This window comes from Pyricularia oryzae, chromosome 1 (assembly GCF_000002495.2).
Source record: "Pyricularia oryzae 70-15 chromosome 1, whole genome shotgun sequence".
NCBI lineage: Eukaryota > Fungi > Ascomycota > Sordariomycetes > Magnaporthales > Pyriculariaceae > Pyricularia > Pyricularia oryzae.
Window position 1 is genome coordinate 7,054,827 of NC_017844.1, and position 22,912 is coordinate 7,077,738.

Sequence of the window (22,912 nt, forward strand, 5' to 3'; positions counted from 1 at the left end):
CCACCACATGACAAAATGTTCGATTCCCATCGATTTCACGCCCGCCACGACGCTCCTTTTTTGTCTGCGTTTATAGCTGTAGCACCTCGCTATGTACCCTTGCTGTCAAATCGCTCCGACTTGAAAGACTGCCATTGTTCCAGTGCTCACGGGCAGGGATCCACCAAAGATGACAAGAGGGCGTTTCCGCGCCGAGAAATTTATCAGCCATCAAATATCTTGCACCTGGTTGCAGAAACAACCACGCTGCCTGGCGCCGCTTTTTTTCAGCACATGCCACACCTAACTGACACTGCGACTACGGGCCCCGTAGTGCTAAGGCTGACAGCAGCAACGGTCCATAACAGGTCCACCGGCCCCCTATCCTGTCACTGGTGACGTGTGGCAACGGGAGCGAGACCACTGTCGCTTTCGTTCGATGCTACATGAAAGCAAAACGAAAGCTGCGGGTTCGTCGGTGTTTGCATTTTCGCCAATGGTGCGTGGGCTAACCAGGCCCAAAAAGCCCGAAGCCGCGTCGCCGTGGGGCCCCAAGACAAAATGTGCCCTTGACGTATCTGGAATGCGCATGTCGTTCCACGAGGCGCCCCTAAAACGGTCTTGGCTCTTCCTTTCTTGGCATGCTAGGCAAGTCCACCCCAGATCCCGGGGCTGATCATTATGGATACAGCAGCAAAAAAAAGTCTCCAGCCAATCAGAAGCCTGCATTAAACCAAAATCGAGCCCAGATAGGTAGGTATGTTGGATGGAGCCCTCGCATCTCAATCCGAGCCTCGCACTCGTATTCGTGTTCTGTTTGGGGCCATATTGGCTCACCACAGTCGTTGTTGTGATGTCGTCCCCTTTGCAGGCAGGATAATCACAATATATAAAGAGGATGAGCTGGACGGTTTGACGTTGAGGATTCTGGCATATTACCAGTTGTCATGTAGTAAATCCCTCTGGCTTAATCGCAAGGTTTTTGCTTGCTTTTGTCACTTGTTCTCTGCCTCCAAGACTCGGCTTTTTCCCCCTTTACATCCATTCCTTCATATAAAACAAATTGCTCCCCCAAATTTAGTTTGAGTCCAGAGTCTCCTTACCCGATCGTCATGGCTTTCTTCTTCCCATCTGCCCCAGTCTGGGTTTACTCAGCCGGCGCAGCCCTACTCTTCATCATTGGCTCCATAATACTCAACTTCATCTGGCAGCAACTGCCCCGTCCCAAATCGGAACCACCGCTGGTTTTCCACTGGTTGCCCTTCATCGGCAACGCCGTCTCCTACGGCATGGACCCCTACCGCTTCTACTCTCAATGCCGGGAAAAGCACGGCGATGTCTTTACGTTTGTCTTGTTCGGCAGGCGCATGACCGTCTTCTTAGGCGTCCAGGGCAACGACTTCATCCTGAACGGCAAGCTGCAGGACCTCAATGCTGAGGAGATATACAGCCCTCTCACCACACCAGTTTTCGGAAGTGATATTATCTACGACTGCCCCAACTCCAAACTCATGGAGCAAAAGAAGTTTGTCAAGTTTGGCCTGACGCAAAAGGCTCTGGATTCCTACGTCCCCCTGATCGAGAGGGAGGTCCTCGACTACATAGAGTCCTCACCCGTCTTCCAAGCCGGCAACCACGGCATCGTAGACATTCCCAGCATGATGGCCGAGATAACCATTTTCACAGCCAGTCGTACCTTGCAAGGCCCCGAGGTCAGGAAGAAGCTGACTGGAGAATTCGCACGACTCTATCACGACTTGGACCTGGGTTTCCGCCCCATCAACTTCCTAGCCCCGTGGGCGCCCCTTCCCCAGAACCGCCGACGCGACGTTGCTCATGCTCGAATGCGCGATGTTTACATGGACCTCATCAACAAACGCCGCCGACAGAAGGACGATCAAGAAGAAGAAGAAGAAGCAGAGCCAGACATGATCCGCCACCTGATGGGCAGCTGCGTGTACAAAAACGGCCAAGCCCTCCCCGACAAGGAAATCGCCCACATGATGATCACGCTTCTCATGGCAGGCCAGCATTCTTCCTCCTCTTCGAGCGCGTGGATCATGCTCCGCCTCGCGTCGCGGCCCGACATCGCCGAGGAGGTGTACCAAGAAGTGCAGCGGCTCGGGCACGCATCCCTGCAGCACTCGGACCTCGACAAGCTGCCGCTGCTCGCAAACGTGGTCAAGGAGACGCTGCGGGTGCACTCGTCCATCCACTCCATCATGCGCAAGGTGAAGCGGCCGATGCGGATTCCGGGCAGCGACTACGTCGTCACCCCGGGCAAGGTGCTCGTGTCCGCGCCCATCATGACGCACCTGGACGAGGAGCACTTCCGCGACGCGCGGGCTTGGGAGCCGCATCGGTGGGATGACGCCGTCGACGCCCAGGACGACGAGATTGTCGATTACGGCTACGGGGCCACGTCCAAGGGCACCAAGAGTCCTTACCTGCCCTTTGGCGCCGGTCGGCATCGCTGCATCGGTGAAAAGTTTGCCTATCTCAACCTGGCGGCCATCGTCAGCACCTTGGTCCGGAACTTCAAGTTCTCCACGCTGGATGGCAAGGCCACCGTGCCGCCCACTGATTACACTTCTATGTTCTCTCGGCCTATGCAGCCTGCGACGGTGAGGTGGGAGCGACGCAGCCCGAAGACTGCGTAGAATGACAAAACGAAAAAGCATCGGTGTTAACCATCAGGTAGATGAGTTGATCCAACCAAGGCTGGAGTTGTGATTGCCCACACCCAGTCGCTATCGTCCGCAGGATAAATGACAAGTGAGCGATGACTGAGGCCAATCTATTTCCTTGAGTTGTGTTATTAAGCTAGTTTCTTAAATCCTTTAGCAATGAGGCATATCTCTGATTTCTTTTTACCGCCATGAAATTGTCATATGTCCCACCCAAATTATTAGGGTTCATTTGTCGAAGCCCTCCCACCAAGCAAAGAAAAGGACAAGATGCTGTATACATCTTCATATTCAGCCAAGCAAGATATCCAGCAAGATTGATAGCCCTTATGATACATGCCTTGTCTATAATAAATGACATGGGTAATTCTCACGCCATGCTCACGCCTGCTCTCTCGCCATCGCTCGACGCAAGTCGATCTCGCAGTTACATCTTTGACCGCTATCATCTACCAGGCGTTCATAAAGAATTGACTTGAGTTGAGCCTCGAGCGCACCCATGGTGTCGTGGCTTATCGAGAGTCCCTCGTGAATTTTACCAGTCAAGAGATAATCATCAACCGCCGAAAGTTGCTCTTCGAGGGCCCGCAGAGGCTTGAAGTCGAAATTCTCTATCCATGTCTCAAGCCCTAATGTATCCTGAGTAGCAGTCTCCAGGGCCAACATGCTGCTCTTGAGCCGCTTCGAACGTCTCCGAGACTTTGAACGACTTTTGTTTCTCATGGCAGCACGGAAACTCATTTCGTGATTGGGAATATCGTCGTCTATGCGGGAGGCTTCTTGCTGCAACAGAGCCCGTGTAGTGATCTCTGGCTGCATTGGAGCTCCTAGAGAAATAATCGAGGAAAAGGGGGCGGTGGCAGTGGCAAAAGATCTCCCAGAAGGTTCGCTGCGTAAGCTTTGTCTCCCGCGGACTAAGAGATATGAAGGAACTTCATCCCGACCGTTTTGTTGCGATGGCGACAGCTGCCTCAAAGGCTGTCTCCCCCGGATTTCTTGGGATCCGAGGTGTGGCATCAAGCTATCAGAGCCGTGAGGCTCAGGATTATGAAATCTTGGTACAGATCCTCCAGAATCACCCTTCGGGCGATTCGATCCACAACCTTTCCCTGAAAACAGCTTGCCCTGTCGAAACTGTCGAAGACCGCCCCGGAAATTGCCTTTTTCGCTGGATCTCTGAGCCTGAGGTCTTTGATCGGCCCCTGAAGACGATGGCGGGGTTTGGTAGTTGCTCTCAGGATGAGCCTCCTGTTGTGGGCTGGCTCTGAATGGACTTAGTGATCTCCGATGTTCTCGATTGCCTGACAGCAAAGGACTTCGAAATACGTTCCTGGGAGTTGAAAGGGAAGCTGAAATTGGTGATAGCACCGGTGACTGGCCGAAGATTGAGAACTCTAAGTCTCTGACAGCAGGGAAGCGCGGTGGGGAGATAGGAGCATCCGTAGCTGGTGTCATATCCCACAACGCTTGACCAGGGGCAAGCTCCGGACGCGGTACCTGAGATTCGCGCAACGATGTGTGAGATGTCACTGTGGCTGTGGTGAGTTGTGGAGCAACAGGCACTGGGCGAGATCCATTTGCCTGTTTGATAGCAGCGTTCAATTTTGCAAGCATCCAAGGATTGACACCATCCAGCGGCCGCGCAACCTCTTCCTCCTCATGTAGTGGGGTCGGAAGTGTTGGGTCCGATTGAGCACACAACTCGATGGTATCACTTCCCTGTTTTTCAGGCTGTTTTCGTGTTGGAAGTGAGTCCTCATCTTCGCTGCTCTCACCACCCATCATTCTGACACTCCACTGTCCATCTCTTGATGTTGTTTGGTTGTTAGGAGGATTGTTGACATACGTAACATGGTCAAAAATGGTATAATCAGAAGCAGGTTCCTAGATAGGGATTTGCAATATCAGCAAAAAAGCCCGTTAATCAATCATGTGCAGTATACCCAGTGGGATCAAGTGGAAATGGTACCTGGGGAGACGCATCAGCTGGTCGATTGGGACTGGGTGAGAAGTCGATGCCCCCGGCTTTTTCCGAACCATTCTTGGAAAGAATGCCGAGATTTTGCATATGTTCCCCTGAGTTGACTGAATTGACCAGACTCATATTGCTGGATCTCTGGGTCTCACCCTGCAGAGCAGAAAGCCCATATGTATTCTCAAACAGAGCATCACACGCATCAATGATACCTTGTTCGTCAGTAAAAAGCACATCGTCTTTTGCAGGCCCGATGCTCACGTCATAGCTTCCTTGAGGACACTTGATGTTTAGTGCAATGAAGGGTTCTTTGGCTTGCTTTCCGTCATCCGACGCCTCGAGTGACTTGGAAATGCACTTTTTGAAGCGACTGTAGATCTTCTTGAACACTGTTCTTGAGGCGGACACTGGTCGAGAATCCACAGAGAAGAAAGCGCCTTTGTTCGAGATCTTGACTGGGACAATACCTGGAACAGGAACAAGGGCATCAATCTTAATGTAGCCCCCACATTGATCCGGAGGCTCACTAACAACACCATCGGCGAGGTTTCTACGTCTTGTCGAAGCGTCCGCTTTATGAGTCATCTCAACGCACTGTGCAACGAGGTCCGAGCCAAACAGACATGCCGCGGCTGCCTTCATTGTTGCATAAAGCCGCGGTGAGTACGACAAGCATGGATGGGCCACTCCTATCTCTTTGATGGACAACTTCAGCTGCGGCCTAGCCAGCGCATAGGCCGTGAGAAGCTGCTTCATCTTGACCATGGTTGATTTTGCCTCTTTGATCGCTACCTTTTTCCGCACTGGCAAACGCTCGAACATTTCGGAGGCTGTGACTGTTGTCCCTACTGGCGTAGACTTGATGGTGTTCTTGAGGGTGCCTTTGCCATTTGCAAGCAAGTCAAAGACAGTCGCCGTATCGTCTGCCGCCGTCCTTGTAGTGACCGTAACCTTTGCGACGGCAGCCACGGCCGCAAGAGCCTCGCCACGAAACCCAAGAGAAGTACCGCCAATGTTTTCCAGCTCGTCGGCTGACTTCAACTTGCTCGTGTGACCACGGCGCCCTAGTGCCTCAAAGTCCCGAGTTTCGATCCCTACTCCATTGTCCCGGACTTCGATCCTGTCTACCGTATTGCGTGAGACAAGCACCTCGATACTGGTGGCTTTGGCATCGATTGAGTTGTCCAACAGCTCTTTGACGACGGAGACGGGCGTACTGATTACCACATGGGCACGTAGTAGGCGGACGGCGTCCTGAGGCAGTGGAGCAATAGGCATGGTCACGAGTACTAGGCTTCCCCAGGGCCTTCACCACGTGAGCTAGAAACGAAAACTAACAGATTGAGTTTTTGAAATGAATTGATAGGTAATCACCGCATAAGCATGTCTGTTAAGATAGGCTGGATGAAGCTCATCGCTGGCCGTTGATGCCCATCGCGAACACTGAAGGGAGTTAGTCACAGAAGAAAGAGATAAGAAAAGCCATCGTCGTCTTCACCAACGAGGCCGACCCCGCTCGTTTCCACTGGTTGTCGTTTGGGAAGCTGCGACAGCAATCTTCAGGGTGTTGCGTCGCTCTTGCCTTTTCCGGGCCCCAACCAACGGGTTTAGGTCAATGAAGCAGGCAAGGCAGGTGCAAGATCAATTTTGACTCTCAGCATTCATCTCGAAGACTGCTGCCAATACGGCCCTCATTGAGGTACAGAGCTTTTCAAGTGCCTTTCAAGCATGTTAATCAGCAACCCAAAAGGCTGACAAGATGTGCTCAAATCAATCTATGTGGGTAGTAGATCAGTAAGCAAGGCGTACGTGTTAGTCAACGAAAATGCAACTGTCTCCAACAGAAGCCAAGACGTCACTTGCCAAGGTCCAAATCGCACCACCCCTGTTTCCCCCCGCCCATACACAAGGTCGATCCGTTCGTTCCCCGCATTCGCGCCCATCCATCCACTCAGTGCACGCGCGCGCGCAAGGGAGCTTCAATTGAAACGAGCATCATAGCTCAGCCAAGCGCAAGGTAAAGTAGACGTACCTTTTTACTTACCCCTCTCCATCCAACACCAAATCGTCTATCGAAGCCTAGCCAATCCTCTTTATCTATTCTCGACGAAACTAGCCGGCTACGATAAAGAGACAAACGATAGACAATCACACCATCACAAAGCAACCTTTGTCGAGACTAAAGCACCAAAAACCCCAAAAATGCACACCAAAGGCCCGACCCCGCAGCAGCACGACGGCTCCGCCCTGCGCATCGGCATCGTGCACGCGCGCTGGAACGAGACCATCATCGAGCCGCTTCTGGCCGGCACAAAAGCCAAGCTGCTGGCCTGCGGCGTCAAGGAGTCCAACATAGTCGTGCAGAGCGTTCCGGGGTCGTGGGAGCTGCCAATAGCCGTGCAGAGGTCAAGCCCGCCCCTGTCTCCTTCTTTTGCCCCCAACTTTGTCTTATACTGTCCGCACTGGGGGGATAAGCAGCTTGATACCCGATTCTTTATCGAAATAATTACGCTTGATTGCTTTTTATTAACAAAATCAAAATAATCCACACAAAAACAGGCTCTACTCCGCATCCCAGCTCCAAACCCCAAGCTCCGGCCCATCTCTGTCGGCCGGCGACCTGCTCGGCTCCTCGACCACAGATCTTACCGCGCTCCCGACCACCACTGCCTCATCCACCGGCCCCTTTGACGCCCTCATCGCCATCGGCGTGCTAATCAAGGGCGAGACGATGCACTTTGAGTACATTGCCGATTCGGTCTCGCACGGCCTGATGCGCGTACAGCTCGACACGGGCGTCCCAGTTATCTTCGGCGTCCTAACAGTCCTGACCGACGACCAGGCCAAGGCTCGTGCCGGCGTCATCGAGGGCAGCCACAACCACGGCGAGGACTGGGGCCTGGCCGCCGTTGAGATGGGTGTGCGCAGGAGGGATTGGGCTGCCGGGAAGACCGAGTGAATGTCGGAATATAAGCAAGGAGACATGAAACCATAGATGAGTCTGATAGAACGTCTCCCTAGGCCACTTTGGTTTTCAAGCTTGTCTGGCATATAAACAAGAAAAAAGAATACCAATAAACAGTGTCAAAAAATCGATCACTTTGTTGCGATAAAATATATGGTTCGAGAGGCTTATTATTAGATTATGGGCGAAGTTGAAGTAGATGCCACAGGCTTCCACTCCAACACGGCATGTCGGCATTGGACTTTTGTTTATTTGCATCTTTGCCTTTGCGCCCAATTCTTGGATCTGTCTATCATGACGCCGTTCTTTCATGCGTAGAAAAAAATCCACTATACAAATTCGTTGCCCTCCTCCGTCTCTCTTCTACTTTATTTTCTTCCGTCCCTGCCGCTCATCCGTACCACCTTAATGATGAATAAAGAGAACAAAAAAAGATAAACGAATGTAAAGTGCGGGCAATAAACGCAACCCAAATTAACAAACTAATGCCGCTGTGTGCAACTAAAGCAATAATAACGCATGCACTTTTAGTGACGGGGTTTGTGGGCCCAGTTGGAGGTATGCAAAAGGCAGATTTGTGCTGTGGCGAGGTGTGATGATCTTTTCAAACAAGCGAAACCAAACAAAGATCAAAGTACCCAAGACAAGCAACAGATTAAATATTTCTTGTATATGCGCAAGCCCAACACCAAAACCAAGAAAATGAACGTCAGGTATGAGGAGCGAGGCTAGTTTCCAAACAGTGGCCAGAAACATAAAAGATCCAAAAAAAAAGAAACGGATAAAGGAAATCCAGGAATGCATACACAGAGAGAAAAATATCGTCTTCCCTGCCACACCGAACGCTATGTCCGCAAAAAATGATGTGAGAGAAAAGAATGAGATGATGAGCAATCTTTTCAGGCAGCAGTGAGCTGGTTATCTTCGAGTCGTTTATTTGATCATGAGGGAGATATCGCTTCCGAAGCTCTTCTTGGACTTCCAGAGCGACCGCTTCTTTTCCCGCTTCTGCTTCATAGCGGCCCAGGCCTGTTCGTCATCCTCGTCGTCATCCGCAGCGACCGTAGTGACGGTCTTCTTGCTGTGAGTCGCATCCGGGCCTAGGCTAGGTGTCTTGGCTGTGCCGAACCCAAGCGGGCTCTTGGTGCGTGGCTGGTCCCAGCCAAGACCGCCCGATATGGTTGTGCTCTTGCGGGGGTCCGCAGGTGCAGCAGCAGGCATCTGAGACACAGGCCGGTAGCGACCGGGAAGGCCAATGTTGCTCCTCTCGGACGGTGCGATAGAAGGCGCATAGCCGGCACCCTGAATGCGGATGCTCGGGGCGTAACCGGGGCCTTGCATAGGTGGCTGGATCCAGGAGGCTGAACTGGGCTGCACCATGCTCATGCTGCGGCCATGCTGCTCGGGGCGGATGGGCAGGTCAAAGACAGACCCGTTGTCCACAAAGCTGTGCCGCATGTCGCCCGTGCTGCCCATCATTCCATTGCCTAGCATCTGTCCGCCGGGCATACCTGGCATTTGCGGTGCCATCTGGGGAATTTGTGACATGCGATTGCCGTTTGTCTGCATCATTTGCATTTGCATAAACTGCATTTGCATTTGCATAAACTGCTGCATCTGGTTCATCTGCGCTTGGGTTTGGTCGACTGTCGAGAGGGGTCGGGGGTTGGAGGCAGGATACATCATATGAGAGGGAACAGCTCCTAGTGGATCAAAGCCTCCTGGCCCTGCCAGAGGCCCTGACATCGGCATCAGTGGCTTGTGTGTATCGATGGCAGGGCTGCCCCGACGCAGCGCACGCGCGCGTTCCTCGCCGGCAATGACACCGACCAGACCTCCGGGGGGCACGCCGGGGGTTTGGAGAGCAGCGGGGGCCCCACCACCAAAGGAAAGGCTCTCCCTAACTGGGTGATTGACGAGGCCAGCTCCGACAAAAGGATCTTGAGGAAGACCCCTGGCAAACGCTGGGAGACGACCGCCTGAAGGCGATGGTCCGCTAGAGGCTGGGGAGTCGCCATGCGCAGAGCCCGGACGAGCGTAGCTTGTTTGCGCAGCAACCTTGAGGTTGGGGTTCGACATCATCGAGCTGAGGCGGTGTGGTGGGCGGTTCTTGTTCGGGAAGCCGTGTGCGGCCAGGATGGCAAGAGGAACCTCCTCATCATCCGACTCGCCCGATGCGTCGACAGACTTGTTGGGGGACGGTCCACGGGCCTGTAGCAGGTTGGGTGTGCTGGATGAGGCCGAAAATCCAGGACGGTGACCGCTAGTAGCCGGTTCACCAGTGACCTTCATCATTTGCTGTCGGTACACAGTCATATGTGCCTCCTGCTTCTGCCTTTGCTTAGCAGCCTGCTTCGACTTCTCCATGTCATCCTCATCATCCTCATAGTTGATATCCTCATCATCGTCATCGTCGCCTTTCGTAGGAGACTTGTCGCCGCTGTCCGAACCTCTCTCCTTGTCTTGACGGTATCTCTCAAACTCAGCGGGAGTCATGACCTTGTTGCGAGGTGGGCTGGGTTTCTCGGCGACATAGCGGCTTGCCGCCCTACTCGAGTTCACTAAGCTTGTGTCGAAAAGATCCTCCTCGTCTTTGGGGCTTGAAACCTGCTTGTAACCAGATCCCAAAGTGTCCTCGTCCCTCCGGTACCGACCATTGCCTGTTTGTGCACCACCGCTCTTCAGGAATCTGGTTGCTGTAGAAATGTCTTTCAAAAGTAAAGTGTCTTCTCCTTCACCCTCTCCAGAAAATCTCCTATCGTTGCCGTGGTGACCAGCCTGGAGGCTGCCATCTGAGGACGACTGAGATGGACCCTGGGGCCTCGGCGAGTATGCAGAGACATGTTTCGGGACTGGCGGGGCATTCTCGTTTCCCAGGCTCGGGCTGTTGAGCAGGCCATCTCCAGAGTGATGGCTTCCCCAAGAAAATGGCGATGGTTCTATCCTCGAGGTCTTGTCGATCGTCAAAGGCGAAGGCTGAGGTTGGTTCAGACGATTTCCAGTCAAGGAACGTGGCCCGAGAGCTTGACGACCGTTCTGGTCATCCTTCAACGTCAGGGTGCTCTTCCTCTTCTCGAAGCTGAGCATCTTGCTGAAATCTCCACCCAAGTCAAAAGAGCTTGATTCGTCAAGCTTGGGCGGGGTGGCTGTGCTGGTTGTTGATGATGTCGTGGTCCGAGGTCTTCCTACAGTCGATAGCTGCTCTGGGCCGTGCTGGTCGACGGACGATTGCATATCTGACTCTTGTCCCGCAGAGCCCGAAGAATGGCTCTTCTTGGTTCCGAATGAGAAGGTTCGGCCTGCAGCCTTGAGAAATCCACTGCTCGCCGACTTCGGAATCGGGGGAAGAGGAATATCTTGGTACGACTTCTTGGGTACTGGTCTTTTGGAATCTTCGTGGATGGCAGCACTGTTTTCGTGGGTGGAGGATGGGGCAGTAGAAGCGTTGCTGTGTCGGGAGGAATTGTCGGTTAATGAGGATTTTGTGGTATTGTTTGAGAGACCACTGCCACTACTTGAGCTTTCAGTTAGCATAAAAAACAGCAATGGCGATGCTTATGATGCGAGATTGAATTTCTCCCAGCACAGGGCCCACGGTGTTGCAGCCCCTGAGCGGCGATGGGGCTGAGGCTGATTCTAGGCACCTAGCACAGGCCAGCTAATTTTGCCAAACCAAGGCAGCATGGGGGTTCTGCCATAACCATGTGTCATGCTAGGCTGAGACACGAATTTTTAAATGGAACCACCAAATCCTAGCTCTTTTTGCTTTCCCGTATATTAACGGGCAGCGGCACGCTCAAAAAAGCAAAAGAAAGATAAAAAGATCTCGATGGTACGTACCGATTTGTGCTCTTCAAATCCGCAAACATGTTGTCGTCCATCGGGGCGAGGTCGACCGAGATGGAAGCTTTCGGGTTGTGGGATGGCTTGTAGACCGAGTTCCTGACACCGGCATCAAAATTTTTGGCATTGGGAACATCGGGCCTCTCGAGGACTCGGAACGATGGTTCCGCTGCTACAGCACCATTTTCTAAGCTGTCTGCGGTCGACCTCCGCTTGCCAAACGAAACCGGGAATCTAGGCATATAGAATCTTTTTCGAGCCGCCTGGGCCGCTCGTTAACCCCGTGCGGCCTATGGATTAATGAGAAAAAGTTGTTATGAGGCAAACGATGGTTCTAGAGATCAGATCGCAAGGATTCTTCCAGACGGTTTTCGTCTGTAAGCGTGGTTTGTGATCGATGTGAACTCGGTGTCGGTTGGGTAGCGAGCGGTTTGGAAAGATTTCCGAGTAGATCAGCGAGAGAGACACTCGATCGGGTGACTGCATGTTACAGTTGAGGTTTGTTGTCAGCATTAGGCCTCTGGACATGTAGGTTCCCGAAAAGCCACCGCGCAACTCGTGAGAAATCCGGTGCAGGTAGCTGAAGCAATCGGATAGGGTCGGAGCTTAATGACAATCGCTGCCGGTGCAACGGTGCCAATGCAGGAGTGATCCAGCTGGACACCGTAACGAACCAGCCTGCTGGCGTCGTAAGACTGTTGTGACTGACTGTTGAACAACCAGGCAGGCCTGGTCCTCGAGGCTGTCCATGATAAGATGCTGTCACGGCTCCCGAATGGGTGACTGTCGCGGGGTCGCGGATCTGCATCTTCTCATACAAACGAGTGCGCGGCAGGCTGATCGGGGGCAACGCAACAAAGAGCCACCAGTAGGAAATAGAAAACTCACATGTATAACTGTGATTGTCTTAATGCCAAAAGACAATATTGTAAAGAATGGCTGAACTACCTCGCACACAGCGAATGATGCATGCAGGTCAACTTGAGGTGGTTCGAATGGGGGGACTTTTTCTTGGTCCCTTGATACACTCGATGATTGAATTCTGGTGTCGCGCTCGCAGGGTGGCGGATTAGGCGACAGAAAGAGCTTGGGACGACAGGCACCAAGAGTTGGTTGAGTGAACGAATGGTAGCTGCGGTTTGGTGCGTGACAGCCGCGCGCACAACGAGTTCGGACCAAGGCGTATGTAGCTACTTCCTTCTGACGAAGGACGAAACGGGACGAAAATAGGAAAACAATCCGCTGTGGCAAAATAATATAGAAAGCAAAATATAATAAAATATAATAAGAAGATATAAGGGCCTTCTTCTCTGTATGAGGTTGTCCGAATAGACAGGCGCTTCTTTCCCCCCGCTTTAGGTATGCACTTTGTCCAGCGCTCGTGCACACCTTCAAAGATCAAATCGATACGAAGTCGAAGAATTTCGGAAGGGTGGAGGGACGATGCGGGAGAGGGTAAGGAGAGATGATGTCGAAGTTTTCAGCAAAGAAAAATGTTAATGCAAAGTGGTGCCATGCAAAAAAAAATGTCCAAGTCCAGCTAGTTGCCCGTCCAAATGGGCCCAGGGGGGAGTCAATGATGTGTGCGAGTGTGAGTGAGCGCGGCGCCCGGGAGCTGGACGGTAGTAGTCAAGACCGAAAAAAAAAGGAACCCAAAGGGCCAGACAAGGGTTCTGAGCAGGGGGCAGGGCTGGGCAGGCCCGGTTGGGACATGGATACCGTTGGTTGGGACGCTAAGGGAGACTGGGGCTGTTCCAGGGCAGCAGAGAAAGACAAAAAAGCACCTGCTGCACCGCCCGCGCTCTCTTTTTTGGTCTTTCGTCTCCCTGTCAGCCAGACGCTTCTTGGGGCGTTTGGTGTAGGTACACATTTACTACTCGCTAGCAGCGCTTGGCTGAATGGAGTGAGGGGTGTGTTGGTGACTAGCAACCAACCAAGTCGGTAACCCAGGCGCGGATTTGGGACCTTTGTGGAAATATTGGCCGCTGTTTTCTTTGTGACTTTGTCGTACTGTATATTTTATTCACTGCTGATTTCTGTTATAGGTCTGGACTGCAAGATACTTGGTACAATTGCTTTCGTTTCCTGCCTTGTGCTCTATAAGATCGACGATCATCCTTTTACGGTACGGGCAGTGCTTAACTCTATGGCAAAAGTCTTCTCTTTTTTTTTCGTTTTCTGTTTGCACACCCATTGGTGGGTGCAGGTCATTAGCGGCCGGCGCTTTCGGAAAGCCCTGCATTAACTTGTCGAATTGTTTCCCCACTCAAGCGGCTTCTTTACAGCATCCATAAGCGTCCAGAAACGTGCGACCTCCGCAACACGAACAACAATGGACCCAATCGCGCGCTTGTGTAGAGATGTAGCAGACAGAGAGACAAGATAAAAAAACACTAAAGCTTGAGCGGGAAATAAAACGTTCCGTAGAAAGTTACAAGAGGCCGAGACCTCCCCGATTTGATACCCTTGGCCCAATCGCCATCCCGGACATCGTTGCCCAAATGCCCGGTTGAAGAGGTTGGTTCTGGTTCAGATGGCCGCCTGGCCTTGGAAGCTGCAGGTCCGTACGGCGTCAATCATACCGTGGGTGCTGTGCGCTGCTACCCCCTTATCCACTGCGTGCTACCACCGCGCAGCTTGTATTGGCTGGGTAGGGCTCAATACTGCAAGTCGTAATGCGTTCCCGAAGTGCCACTGAAACTCTTCATGTATTTGTTTGTTTGTTTTCTTGGTAACCATGACCGCTCTGTATGATTTATTCTTGCTTTTATGGCCTGACATGCTGGTTCGCCCACGACGAAGAAACATCCCGAAACGCACCGGCTGTCCGAAAACTTTGGTCTCCCTTTTTTTGTTACTTTTCACATCCTTCCGTTTGTCTCTCTCTGATCCTCTGCCGGCCCAAATGCTCCTCCTGTCTACTCTTGTCACCCATGAGCCCCATATGTCAGTGCATCATATAATTTCTGCAATGTATCGTAATTAATATTGGCTCATAATTAGGAGGGATATTTTGGGTGCAAGGAATCCGCAGCAAGGCAATCAGGACGGGAGCCACCAGAGAAAAAGTAAATTCCCCACATCGACGGTTTTCCCCCCTTTCCTTTGCTAATATCCATGCCCGAGTTTATTGATCCACATCACCGTCGTTCACTTTCTCCGCCGTGCCCAGATTGCTTTTTGCGGTCTGATCTTCATGGAGATTTGAAGAATAACTTGGAAGGTCGGGGGGCAACGGGAAGGGAACGATCGAGATAATGCCACCCCGGCCGGCCTGTTGGGCAAACCTTCCATGTTCATTTTGTGCGTCTTATTCCGGCGGCAGGGTCGGCGCGGCAGGAACCGTGCCTCGCAGCAACAGTAGCAGCACCCAAGGAGTCGACTGCAGCGAACAAGTTGTGTCTCTTCTCGGGGCGAGAATCTCACTTGTTCCGTCGTATTTTCCTGTGAGCTGATTGATGGCTCCGCAAAAATAAACGTGATGCGACGCTTGAGTTGATCATTGACCATTGTCACATTTTAAATTTCGTTTTCCAATACCCGCCAATTTCGTTCCCCCAGCTTTCCAGCTCCCATGACCTCGCGACTATAGCACGCCAGCCTCGATCTATTTATGAGACGCGCGCACTCAAGCTTTTTCCCACCAAGGCAAGTCACACACTTTAGGAGATAAAATAAAAAGGGACAAGGCAAACCGACGGCCGCCTTATCTTACCTTCGAACTAGACCTAGTTTCTACTCCGTAGTGGACCGCTGGTTCACCGCTTTGCTAGCAAGTTTAGTAAGGAGGACCACCTATCATTCTCTCTCCGTCGTCCACGCCCCGGCCAGACCCCTGTCTAGCCAAGACTTAGCAATTTAGGACCCGATGCGAGCAAGATGACAGAAGCCGTTCTCGCCATGGCTTTTTACACTGATCACGTTGACGGATTTGCAACAAACAGGATGCAAATATCAGCTGCGAAAGAATCACGCATTACTTACTTTTTAGGCTGCGGAACATGCCGTGATCTCGTCCTGCACAAAGTAGCAATCCTGTACTTTGTATGCATTTCTTCCCGAGTCCTGTTACGCATCTGGCTGCGTGATCGCTAATTGCATGCTGCAAGAAGTAAGCACTTAAAGGAGGGGGAGAGATAAAAAGCAAATGAGGAGGTACAGGAGTAAAAGTCTCTCGTATTCCGTTATGGCGTCCAAAACCCACATTTTTCGGTTTTTTTTTCTCCTGTCTGTTTTAATCAGTAGTACTAGCAACGACAAGAGAGCCGCCGTCGCCGTCTCCATCAACCTTATTTTCTGGGTCCTCTGGGGTTCAGGACAGAGCCGGCTGGACAAAAACACGAGAAAATGATCTTCTTTAGGGAGGCGTTTGCGGCGGTAAAGCAGCAGATACTTACAGCCCAAGCACTTGAAAATTGTAAGCCAGAAAAAGGACTAGGAAAAGGATATAGTAGGGGGAGAAGTATTTACTTTGTACATACTCTGTGTTACTTACATTGGTGCCAAGTGTAAGCTGAAGAAAACATGATGCAGGGGTTTATTTACTTCTTCCCTCAGCTACTAAGGTTGTGGAACGAGGCAGGCGAAGTTTCTGATAAATCCGTACGTACCTTGATGCTCTATACCTGTCAAATGACGTTAGGGCTTTATCTTTTCTTTACCACGGAAGCCCAATTCTTATGGTTATTCTCTTCTAACAAAGTCTCCTCTTTGCTTTTCCTTTTGCCTGCCCCTGAACCACTTTTGGATATCTTTTGTGGTCCGTGGTTGGCCAAATCAGGGATTGATCCTCTGCTTTATGCAGAGCGAACACGAGATTGTTTGGGGAAATTTTATTTTGGTTATCTTGGTAACTCTGGAGTAGGAATAGGAAAACTGGGTAACAATCCAGGTAATTCTATGCACAAAGGATCCAGTAATTGCAGGGTCCGCATATCATTGCCTGAAATTGAAAATATTAGCCAAGGACAAAGCTTGTCGCCTCTTCCAAGCGACGCAGGAGCTTAATACTTGTTTGCTTTGCATGTTGCGGTTTTTAGACCAGTCTAGGCTAAACCTGGGCAAAATACCCTCTCTGATTTGGCTGGGTAAGGCTTGCAGTTGCAAGGCTTGGTGAGTTCCTCCTATTTACCGTTGCAAGCTTGATCGTGCAAAGCCTCGGATTGTTTTTCTTTCTTCCGCTTTACTTTTCTTCATCTATTTTGCTTTTCACTGCAACTCTTAATCGTACCTATCTGGTCACACGGAAATTTTGTAGCCGCTTTTCTTTTTTTGAAAATCAAAGGCGAAAAAGCGGAGCCGATTTCTTTTTGCTTGGCCTTTATTTGCATGTGCCTGGCAACAAGTCTCTCTTGGCAAGACAATCTCGGGCGGAACACAATGCGCACCCGGCCGGTGTGCATGTCGTGATCGGGTTATGCATATTGACTAATCGAGGTTTTCGAATTACTCAATTGGGGACCTGCCATGACTTCTTTGCAAAAAGGTATAATTAACTAAAGTGTCACAGGCATGGACAAGCCTCTTTACCCTCAATTTTGTCAGCTCGAGTTCCAGACCTAGGGACCTACCCTACATTTTAGCGTGGCAAAGTCGTCGATCGAACAAAGTGAGGAATGACATCAGGGCCTGGACTAGCGATGAATTTGCTAAGTGGTAAGGAGGGGGATTGGCTCGTGTCGATCGGCCATCGGGCCGCCCTGACGATGGAGGGGATCTTTAATCGAGCTTGCATCGGGCGCAGCGTTGTGGTTCTAAATGGATAGCTTAGTGAGAGATTTGGGAGTTGTGGCTGGCGTTGTTCCTGTGCTCGTGTCGACTTTCCCGTCAAACAAGTTCTTGGGCGGCGGCACTTTTAATAGCGGGCATGCCCACGAATTTGCTACCTCGCGCAATCCTCGTGCAAAATCGAGCTAGCCTCATGCATGGCGCTGACCGTATACTCGGAAGAATGTACTCGTGGGTACAACTTGTTGAGGTGTGATGCGTGTATAGGGAATAAAACAGACAAAATCCACTTTTAGCCGGATCGGACGGTTGATGTTGGGTTTGCATGCGCCTCGAGGTTTTGACTCGGACGAAACAATTGCATAGGTAACCCACAGACATCGAACATTGCGTTGCGTAAGAGGAAGGTAGGGAGTTAAGGTAGTAAAGGCAAGCATTGGAGTTTTTTTTCATAGTACTAGCGTGAATGGAACACGCTAACCCCTCATCCGATGTACACAAGATGGAAAAAAAAGATTATTGATGAAAATACCACAGAGAATATCCACGTGGATGAACGTCAAATGAGCCCATATCAAGACGAAAGCTCCCATTTCCCCATGGGATCAATTGATGATATCATGCCAGGTGGTAGGAATTCATTAATCGTAGGCTTGCAGCACACCCTTTTTTTAGTCTGTCGTTGCACTTAAGCTACTGCATAGGCACCTAACGCAGCTCGTTACACCCCTCAGGCTGAAAACCCCACTCAGTACGGTACGTGTTGCACTCAGCTCAGTTCAGCCGAGGCAGCTTGTTCAACCCCAAGGCGGCTGGCCCACTGGGGGAATTGTTTTTGCTACACTGAGTTTTACTTGTAATTTAGGATCTGCGCCCAGGCGATGTGAGGCGAAGGTAAGGCGGGGAGGGATCTTGTTTCGTCCAACCCGCCCGGGCATCAGTCGATCCCACAAAAAAAAAAAAAAAACACCCCCATTCAATTCCTATTCGCCCTGAACCCGAATTGAAACAAAATGGTCAAACTACCTACCAAAAACTACCATGTAGTATGAACGCAGGATCAACAAGAATTTTCAAACCGCCTTACCCAAAGTATTTGACAATACTGTATGTTCAACAAAATAAAAGCCTTCTTTGCCAAGAGCGGCTGTACCTGTTAGAGTTTTTATTCCCTCGGCAAGGTTTTCCTCCGAATGAGTCGGACCGCGCCCCAACTGCGTGGTTTCAATTGAACTGAGATTGGATGGGTTGGTTGCTCGGGAAAAGTTGCACTCGAGGCCCTGGTGAAGGGTTGGGTTTTTGATCTTGGTGTTGGATTAAGGGTCTGGGTGACTGTGGGCGAGCCGTTTTGAGTGAGTCCACGTCCTCGAATCGGGCCCGACCTTTTTTTTTTTTTTTTTTTTTTGTCTGCTTGGTCTGGCCTGCAGTCAAGGCAGTCTGGGCAAAACAAGAGAGGCTGGTGGGCTGTGGGTAGCGGTCGCGTGCGTTGCCGCTCTGCAGATCATTAACGACCGGCATCGGTACCAAAATTTCCATCTGCGCTCCTACGGTAAACTTTGCACTATCTTTTTTTTTATTTGTTTTTTTTTGTACATCATCCTTTGTCGTTTGGTCGCGCTCTGCAAAAGAGTTATCACAAAGATCACCATCGCCCACCATTACGCCAAACCAAAAACAACGCGCAGTTTAGCGGCTCGCTGGACGATCAAAAGTTGTTTCACTCTCCTTTTTGCGGTAACTGGCAGCATCCTTTGGAAATTTTAGTTTCATTTGTCAATTTGGCATCTACACAGCAAGACAGTAGACCCCGAAAAAGGATTCGAACCCGGTTCAGACGGTTTGCCGGGCTAAATATTTTGGGTTGTTATTTGGCATCACCCCATCAGTGCCATCACCCGTGAATAGCCTCACGTTACTGGTCGATAATTGCTTTTCTGTCTCTTCCTTTCCTTTACTCCGTACCTATTCCATCCCTCTTTCCGGGTCGGCGTCAGTTCTTTGCTACGTGCACCCCCTGCCTGTGTGTCACTACTATCACTAGCCCACACCACACTACCAAGCACACCAACACCAAGACCACTCCCGAAAAAAAGGTACAAACCCCTGCTATTACGTGTCCATCATGACGTCCCCCAACGGCAGTTCGTCGTCGTACAAGCGCCAGTCATCGTTTCTTCTGCTCCAGGGCGAAGATCATCCGTTCCCCGTAGCACCTAAGGGAAACAGCGCCCTGGCCAGCCTTATCCGGTCGCGCGGCTCCTTCACATCCTCCACTCATCCCACCGGCCCCCACGACGAGGAGTCCGGTGCCTACGGCGATGATGTGGATGCCGATGAGCACAATCGGGCTCGCGATCATGAGCGCCGTCTCAGCGCCATCCTCAACGGCCCGCACATGCGCTCTATGCGTCTGATAGGCAAGAACAACCCCCGTTACCAATGGGAAAAGTACTGGAAGACCGAGGAGGAGCTCAGCCAGATGAAGAGGTCCATCCGGGAGTACTACGAGCGTACCAACTACCTGATTCAGCAGTACCTTTATATTGACAGGCTGCTGGATTCCAGCCTGCCCCACGATCTGCTGAATGAGTATAATTATATGCCCGCTTCGGCCTTTAGGGGTGTGGAGATCCCCGAGACCATCTCGGAGGAGCACAACAGCCACGGGACCCCGAGTACGGAGTCGCTGAGGGGCTCCTCACCTGGCGGCACCGTTAGCGGCAGCGGCAACGGTACGCCGGCGGGCAACCGCAAGGTTAAGCGGACTCCGCAGGATATCTACCGGCACACTGAGACTACGCCGCTGCTGATGTTGCCTGAGGACGACGACGGGATCGACGAGGTCCACGACCCGGATGAGGAGACGCCCCTTGTCCAAAAGCACGATATTCCATGGATCGAGGACGACAACGTCGACAGCACTGCGCCCATCGTGACCCTGGCTATCTACATCAACTTTGCCGCCAACGCCATCCTCCTGGCTGGTAAGATCGCCGTCATCGTCACGGTCCCGTCCGTGTCGGTGCTGGCCAGTTTGGTCGACGCCGCCCTCGACTTTCTGAGTACGGCCATTGTCTGGGTCACCACCTGGACCATTACCCAGCAGGATCAGTACCGGTACCCCGTGGGTCGCAGGAGGCTGGAGCCCATCGGAGTGCTGGTCTTCTCCATCATCATGTGTACCGCCTTTTGCCAGGTTGCACTTGAGGCCATCACGCGTTTGATGAGCGGTGACCACGAAGTAATCAGCCTGTAAGTTCCGAAGTAGCTGTCTTTTTTGAGGGTGCCCAAAAATGTCACCAAAGCAGGGTGACGGGAGGATTGCTTTCTCTGAAACTGACGTCTCTTGTTGTGTAGCGGAATCCCGGCCATCGCCATCATGTTCTCCACCATTGTCATCAAGGGCATGTGCTGGTTGTGGTGCCGTCTCGTCAAGAACTCGAGCGTGCAGGCCTTGTAAGTAGTGCCCAATCTGGACATGCACTCGGGTATCCGCCACATATACCTCGAGCGCCAAGACGCAGGTTGCAAATAACTAACCAATTACGGGCTACGCCATACTCAGAGCTGCCGATGCACTTACGGACGTAATCTTCAACGCAGGCTCGATTGCATTCCCGATTGGTGAGTTTTCTTTTCTATCAAGCAACTATACACAGCCATGCCAGTGGTCTAACAAAAAGTAAACAAAAAAAGCTGGGTCGTTTTTGAAGATCTGGTGGCTCGACGCCCTCGGCGGTCTGCTCCTGTCCCTGGTCGTCATCATCAACTGGTCCAGTAATGCCGGTGAACACATCAAGAATCTGGCTGGTTTCTCAGCCACGGCCGACCAGCGCAACATCCTGCTTTACCTGACCATGCGTTTCGCCAAGACCATCAAGCAGATCCAGGGCTTGCAGGCCTACCACTCGGGCGATAAGCTCACCGTGGAGGTCGACATTGTGTTGGACGCCAGCACCAGCCTCAAGGACAGCCACGATTTAGCGTGAGTTTATTTCTTCCTCCCCTTTTATCACGAGGCTTAAGTCATACCCGTGGTTTTCATCTGCTAAGAACATGGTTTTTCGCGGTAATCACAGTGAGAGCCTGCAATATGTCATCGAATCCGTCCCCATCGTCGACAGGGCGTTTGTACACACCGATTATGCAACGTACAACCTACCCACGCACATGCAGCAACAGAGTTAAAAGTGTACCCGGAAGGGAAACCCCATAAGATGAGAAAAAAAAGAAAAAAGAAAAAAAGAGGGAGAGGTCCAGCAAGTGGTCGACAGAACTGACGTTGCAACCAGAGAGGATCGAATCCTTTAAGAAAAACCATTATGCGGTTATTTGATATTGCATATCGACTTGCAAGAAAATAGAATGGAGGCGACACCGAAATCGAAACAAGAGCTTGAAGCGAACCGGGAAATTTATTGCTTTGCAGGCGCCCCTTGCGAGCCAGCCTGACCTGGCCATCATTTGCGTATCGGGCAGCTGGTAATTCCCGAAATTGAGCGCAAGAAAAAAAAGAAAGAAAAACGAAAAAAAGGCGGGGTGTGTGCGTGTGTGTGTTGAACTGGGGTTGGGTGGTATTCCATGTTAAACAGACTACTGATAATCTTGTGTGCATCGTCTGCCGTCTCCCTGCAGCATCATCATCATTGTCGCCATCATATATATCATCATTGTCATCATCATTTTGATACCAAAATCCTTGTATATAGTACATTCTCCTTTCTGTATCAACAAAACTGTTCTTCTTATTTGTTTGTTCGAAATGTAAAAGAAACCAAAATTGTTTCACGGCGCTGCTGAGAGCCGATCAGGAAAAAACAAAGCACAAAAAAATTTGGCCCCTTGACCGGACCACCTTCGGCCCCATTCAGCGAACGACGTCCGCCGACGAAGTGGACGCCGTGCCGCAACCCACAAACACCCTCCAAAAGTCAAGAGCATTTCTCGCAACCCATAACAACAGGTGCCGAATCCTTTGGACACGGTCGTCTCGGAGCTTTTTCTCCAATGCGGTGTGCTCAGTGCTGAAAGCCACAGCCAAAAGTTACAAGGGGGAGAGCTTACTTTCATAGCCCACCCCCCCTGGTCCGCAAGGGGCAGAAGCGACAAAAAGGCCAGGCACAGACGCAACACGAACCCACCCCCGATTGAACGCTGCAGAACAATTGGTACGCAGTTTGATTGGGCAAAGATGACCCCCAACCAACCAATCACACCTGCCAATTGCGAGACGCGGGTTCTCGCGGTTCTAACAAAATCGATAGTAGAGCTTATACAAAAAGTCTAATATAGGGCTGCTGCCGAGGTGCGTAAAGATGACAGGCAACACAGCAGGTTTTGCTCTCCTTTGTTATATCTATCTACTATGGTATCGTTTTTTGCCAAGACTTCTGTCAAATCCCCAAACGAGAACAATAATCCCCCCCCAAATAAAAATTGCGGTTCCCCCTAGCCAGCCTAAAGTGGGAGAAACTTCCGAGGCTAGCGGGTTGCGGGATTGATGCATATCTATCTGATATTGGACATGGGCCCGAGAGCTATATTAACTATTTACCGTACTTTTTTTTCTGGGCAGGTCCAGAACTAGACTAGACAAAAGCCTCCCCGCTCATAAAGTTTTGATGACTGAAAACTCCTACTGGGCCCCTTCTTGGCCGAATGAGGCGTGCATGTCGTTTGGGTGGTGTCACTTTGTGGGTTTTGGCCAAGTTTTTGGGATTGCTGTCCCGTTACTCT

The 22,912-nt window shown here is 51.2% G+C and overlaps 6 protein-coding genes across 6 annotated transcripts; 4 read left to right on the top strand and 2 right to left on the bottom strand.

The window, feature by feature from the left end:
* Nucleotides 1–1,091: 1,091 nt before the first annotated feature.
* MGG_04628 (cytochrome P450 51) lies at nucleotides 1,092–2,876 on the top strand (the record flags this gene model as incomplete). Its single annotated transcript, XM_003710827.1, has 1 exon — nucleotides 1,092–2,876. One exon carries the CDS (start codon nucleotides 1,092–1,094, stop codon nucleotides 2,637–2,639), a length of 1,548 nt encoding a protein of 515 aa, XP_003710875.1. The 3' UTR covers nucleotides 2,640–2,876.
* On the bottom strand, nucleotides 2,781–6,404 carry MGG_04627 (uncharacterized protein). The gene is made up of 2 exons (XM_003710828.1): nucleotides 4,636–6,404; nucleotides 2,781–4,550 (listed from the first exon to the last, which is right to left on the bottom strand). Exons 1-2 carry the CDS (start codon nucleotides 5,917–5,919, stop codon nucleotides 3,048–3,050), a joined length of 2,787 nt encoding a protein of 928 aa, XP_003710876.1. The 5' UTR covers nucleotides 5,920–6,404; the 3' UTR covers nucleotides 2,781–3,047.
* Nucleotides 6,405–6,624: 220 nt separating this feature from the next.
* On the top strand, nucleotides 6,625–7,877 carry MGG_04626 (6,7-dimethyl-8-ribityllumazine synthase). The gene is made up of 2 exons (XM_003710829.1): nucleotides 6,625–7,046; nucleotides 7,201–7,877. Exons 1-2 carry the CDS (start codon nucleotides 6,844–6,846, stop codon nucleotides 7,598–7,600), a joined length of 603 nt encoding a protein of 200 aa, XP_003710877.1. The 5' UTR covers nucleotides 6,625–6,843; the 3' UTR covers nucleotides 7,601–7,877.
* On the bottom strand, nucleotides 7,737–13,020 carry MGG_04625 (uncharacterized protein). The gene is made up of 3 exons (XM_003710830.1): nucleotides 12,338–13,020; nucleotides 11,447–11,929; nucleotides 7,737–11,120 (listed from the first exon to the last, which is right to left on the bottom strand). Exons 2-3 carry the CDS (start codon nucleotides 11,689–11,691, stop codon nucleotides 8,540–8,542), a joined length of 2,826 nt encoding a protein of 941 aa, XP_003710878.1. The 5' UTR covers nucleotides 11,692–11,929; nucleotides 12,338–13,020; the 3' UTR covers nucleotides 7,737–8,539.
* An 8-nt stretch (nucleotides 13,021–13,028) lies between these two features.
* MGG_16510 (uncharacterized protein) lies at nucleotides 13,029–14,125 on the top strand (the record flags this gene model as incomplete). The annotated part of the gene is made up of 3 exons (XM_003710831.1): nucleotides 13,029–13,307; nucleotides 13,495–13,515; nucleotides 13,877–14,125. 3 exons carry the CDS (start codon nucleotides 13,029–13,031, stop codon nucleotides 14,123–14,125), a joined length of 549 nt encoding a protein of 182 aa, XP_003710879.1.
* A 4,646-nt stretch (nucleotides 14,126–18,771) lies between these two features.
* Nucleotides 18,772–21,987, top strand: MGG_04623 (cation efflux family protein). The gene is made up of 5 exons (XM_003710832.1): nucleotides 18,772–20,428; nucleotides 20,534–20,632; nucleotides 20,742–20,800; nucleotides 20,873–21,161; nucleotides 21,256–21,987. Exons 1-5 carry the CDS (start codon nucleotides 19,299–19,301, stop codon nucleotides 21,362–21,364), a joined length of 1,686 nt encoding a protein of 561 aa, XP_003710880.1. The 5' UTR covers nucleotides 18,772–19,298; the 3' UTR covers nucleotides 21,365–21,987.
* The last annotated feature ends 925 nt before the right edge of the window (nucleotides 21,988–22,912 follow it).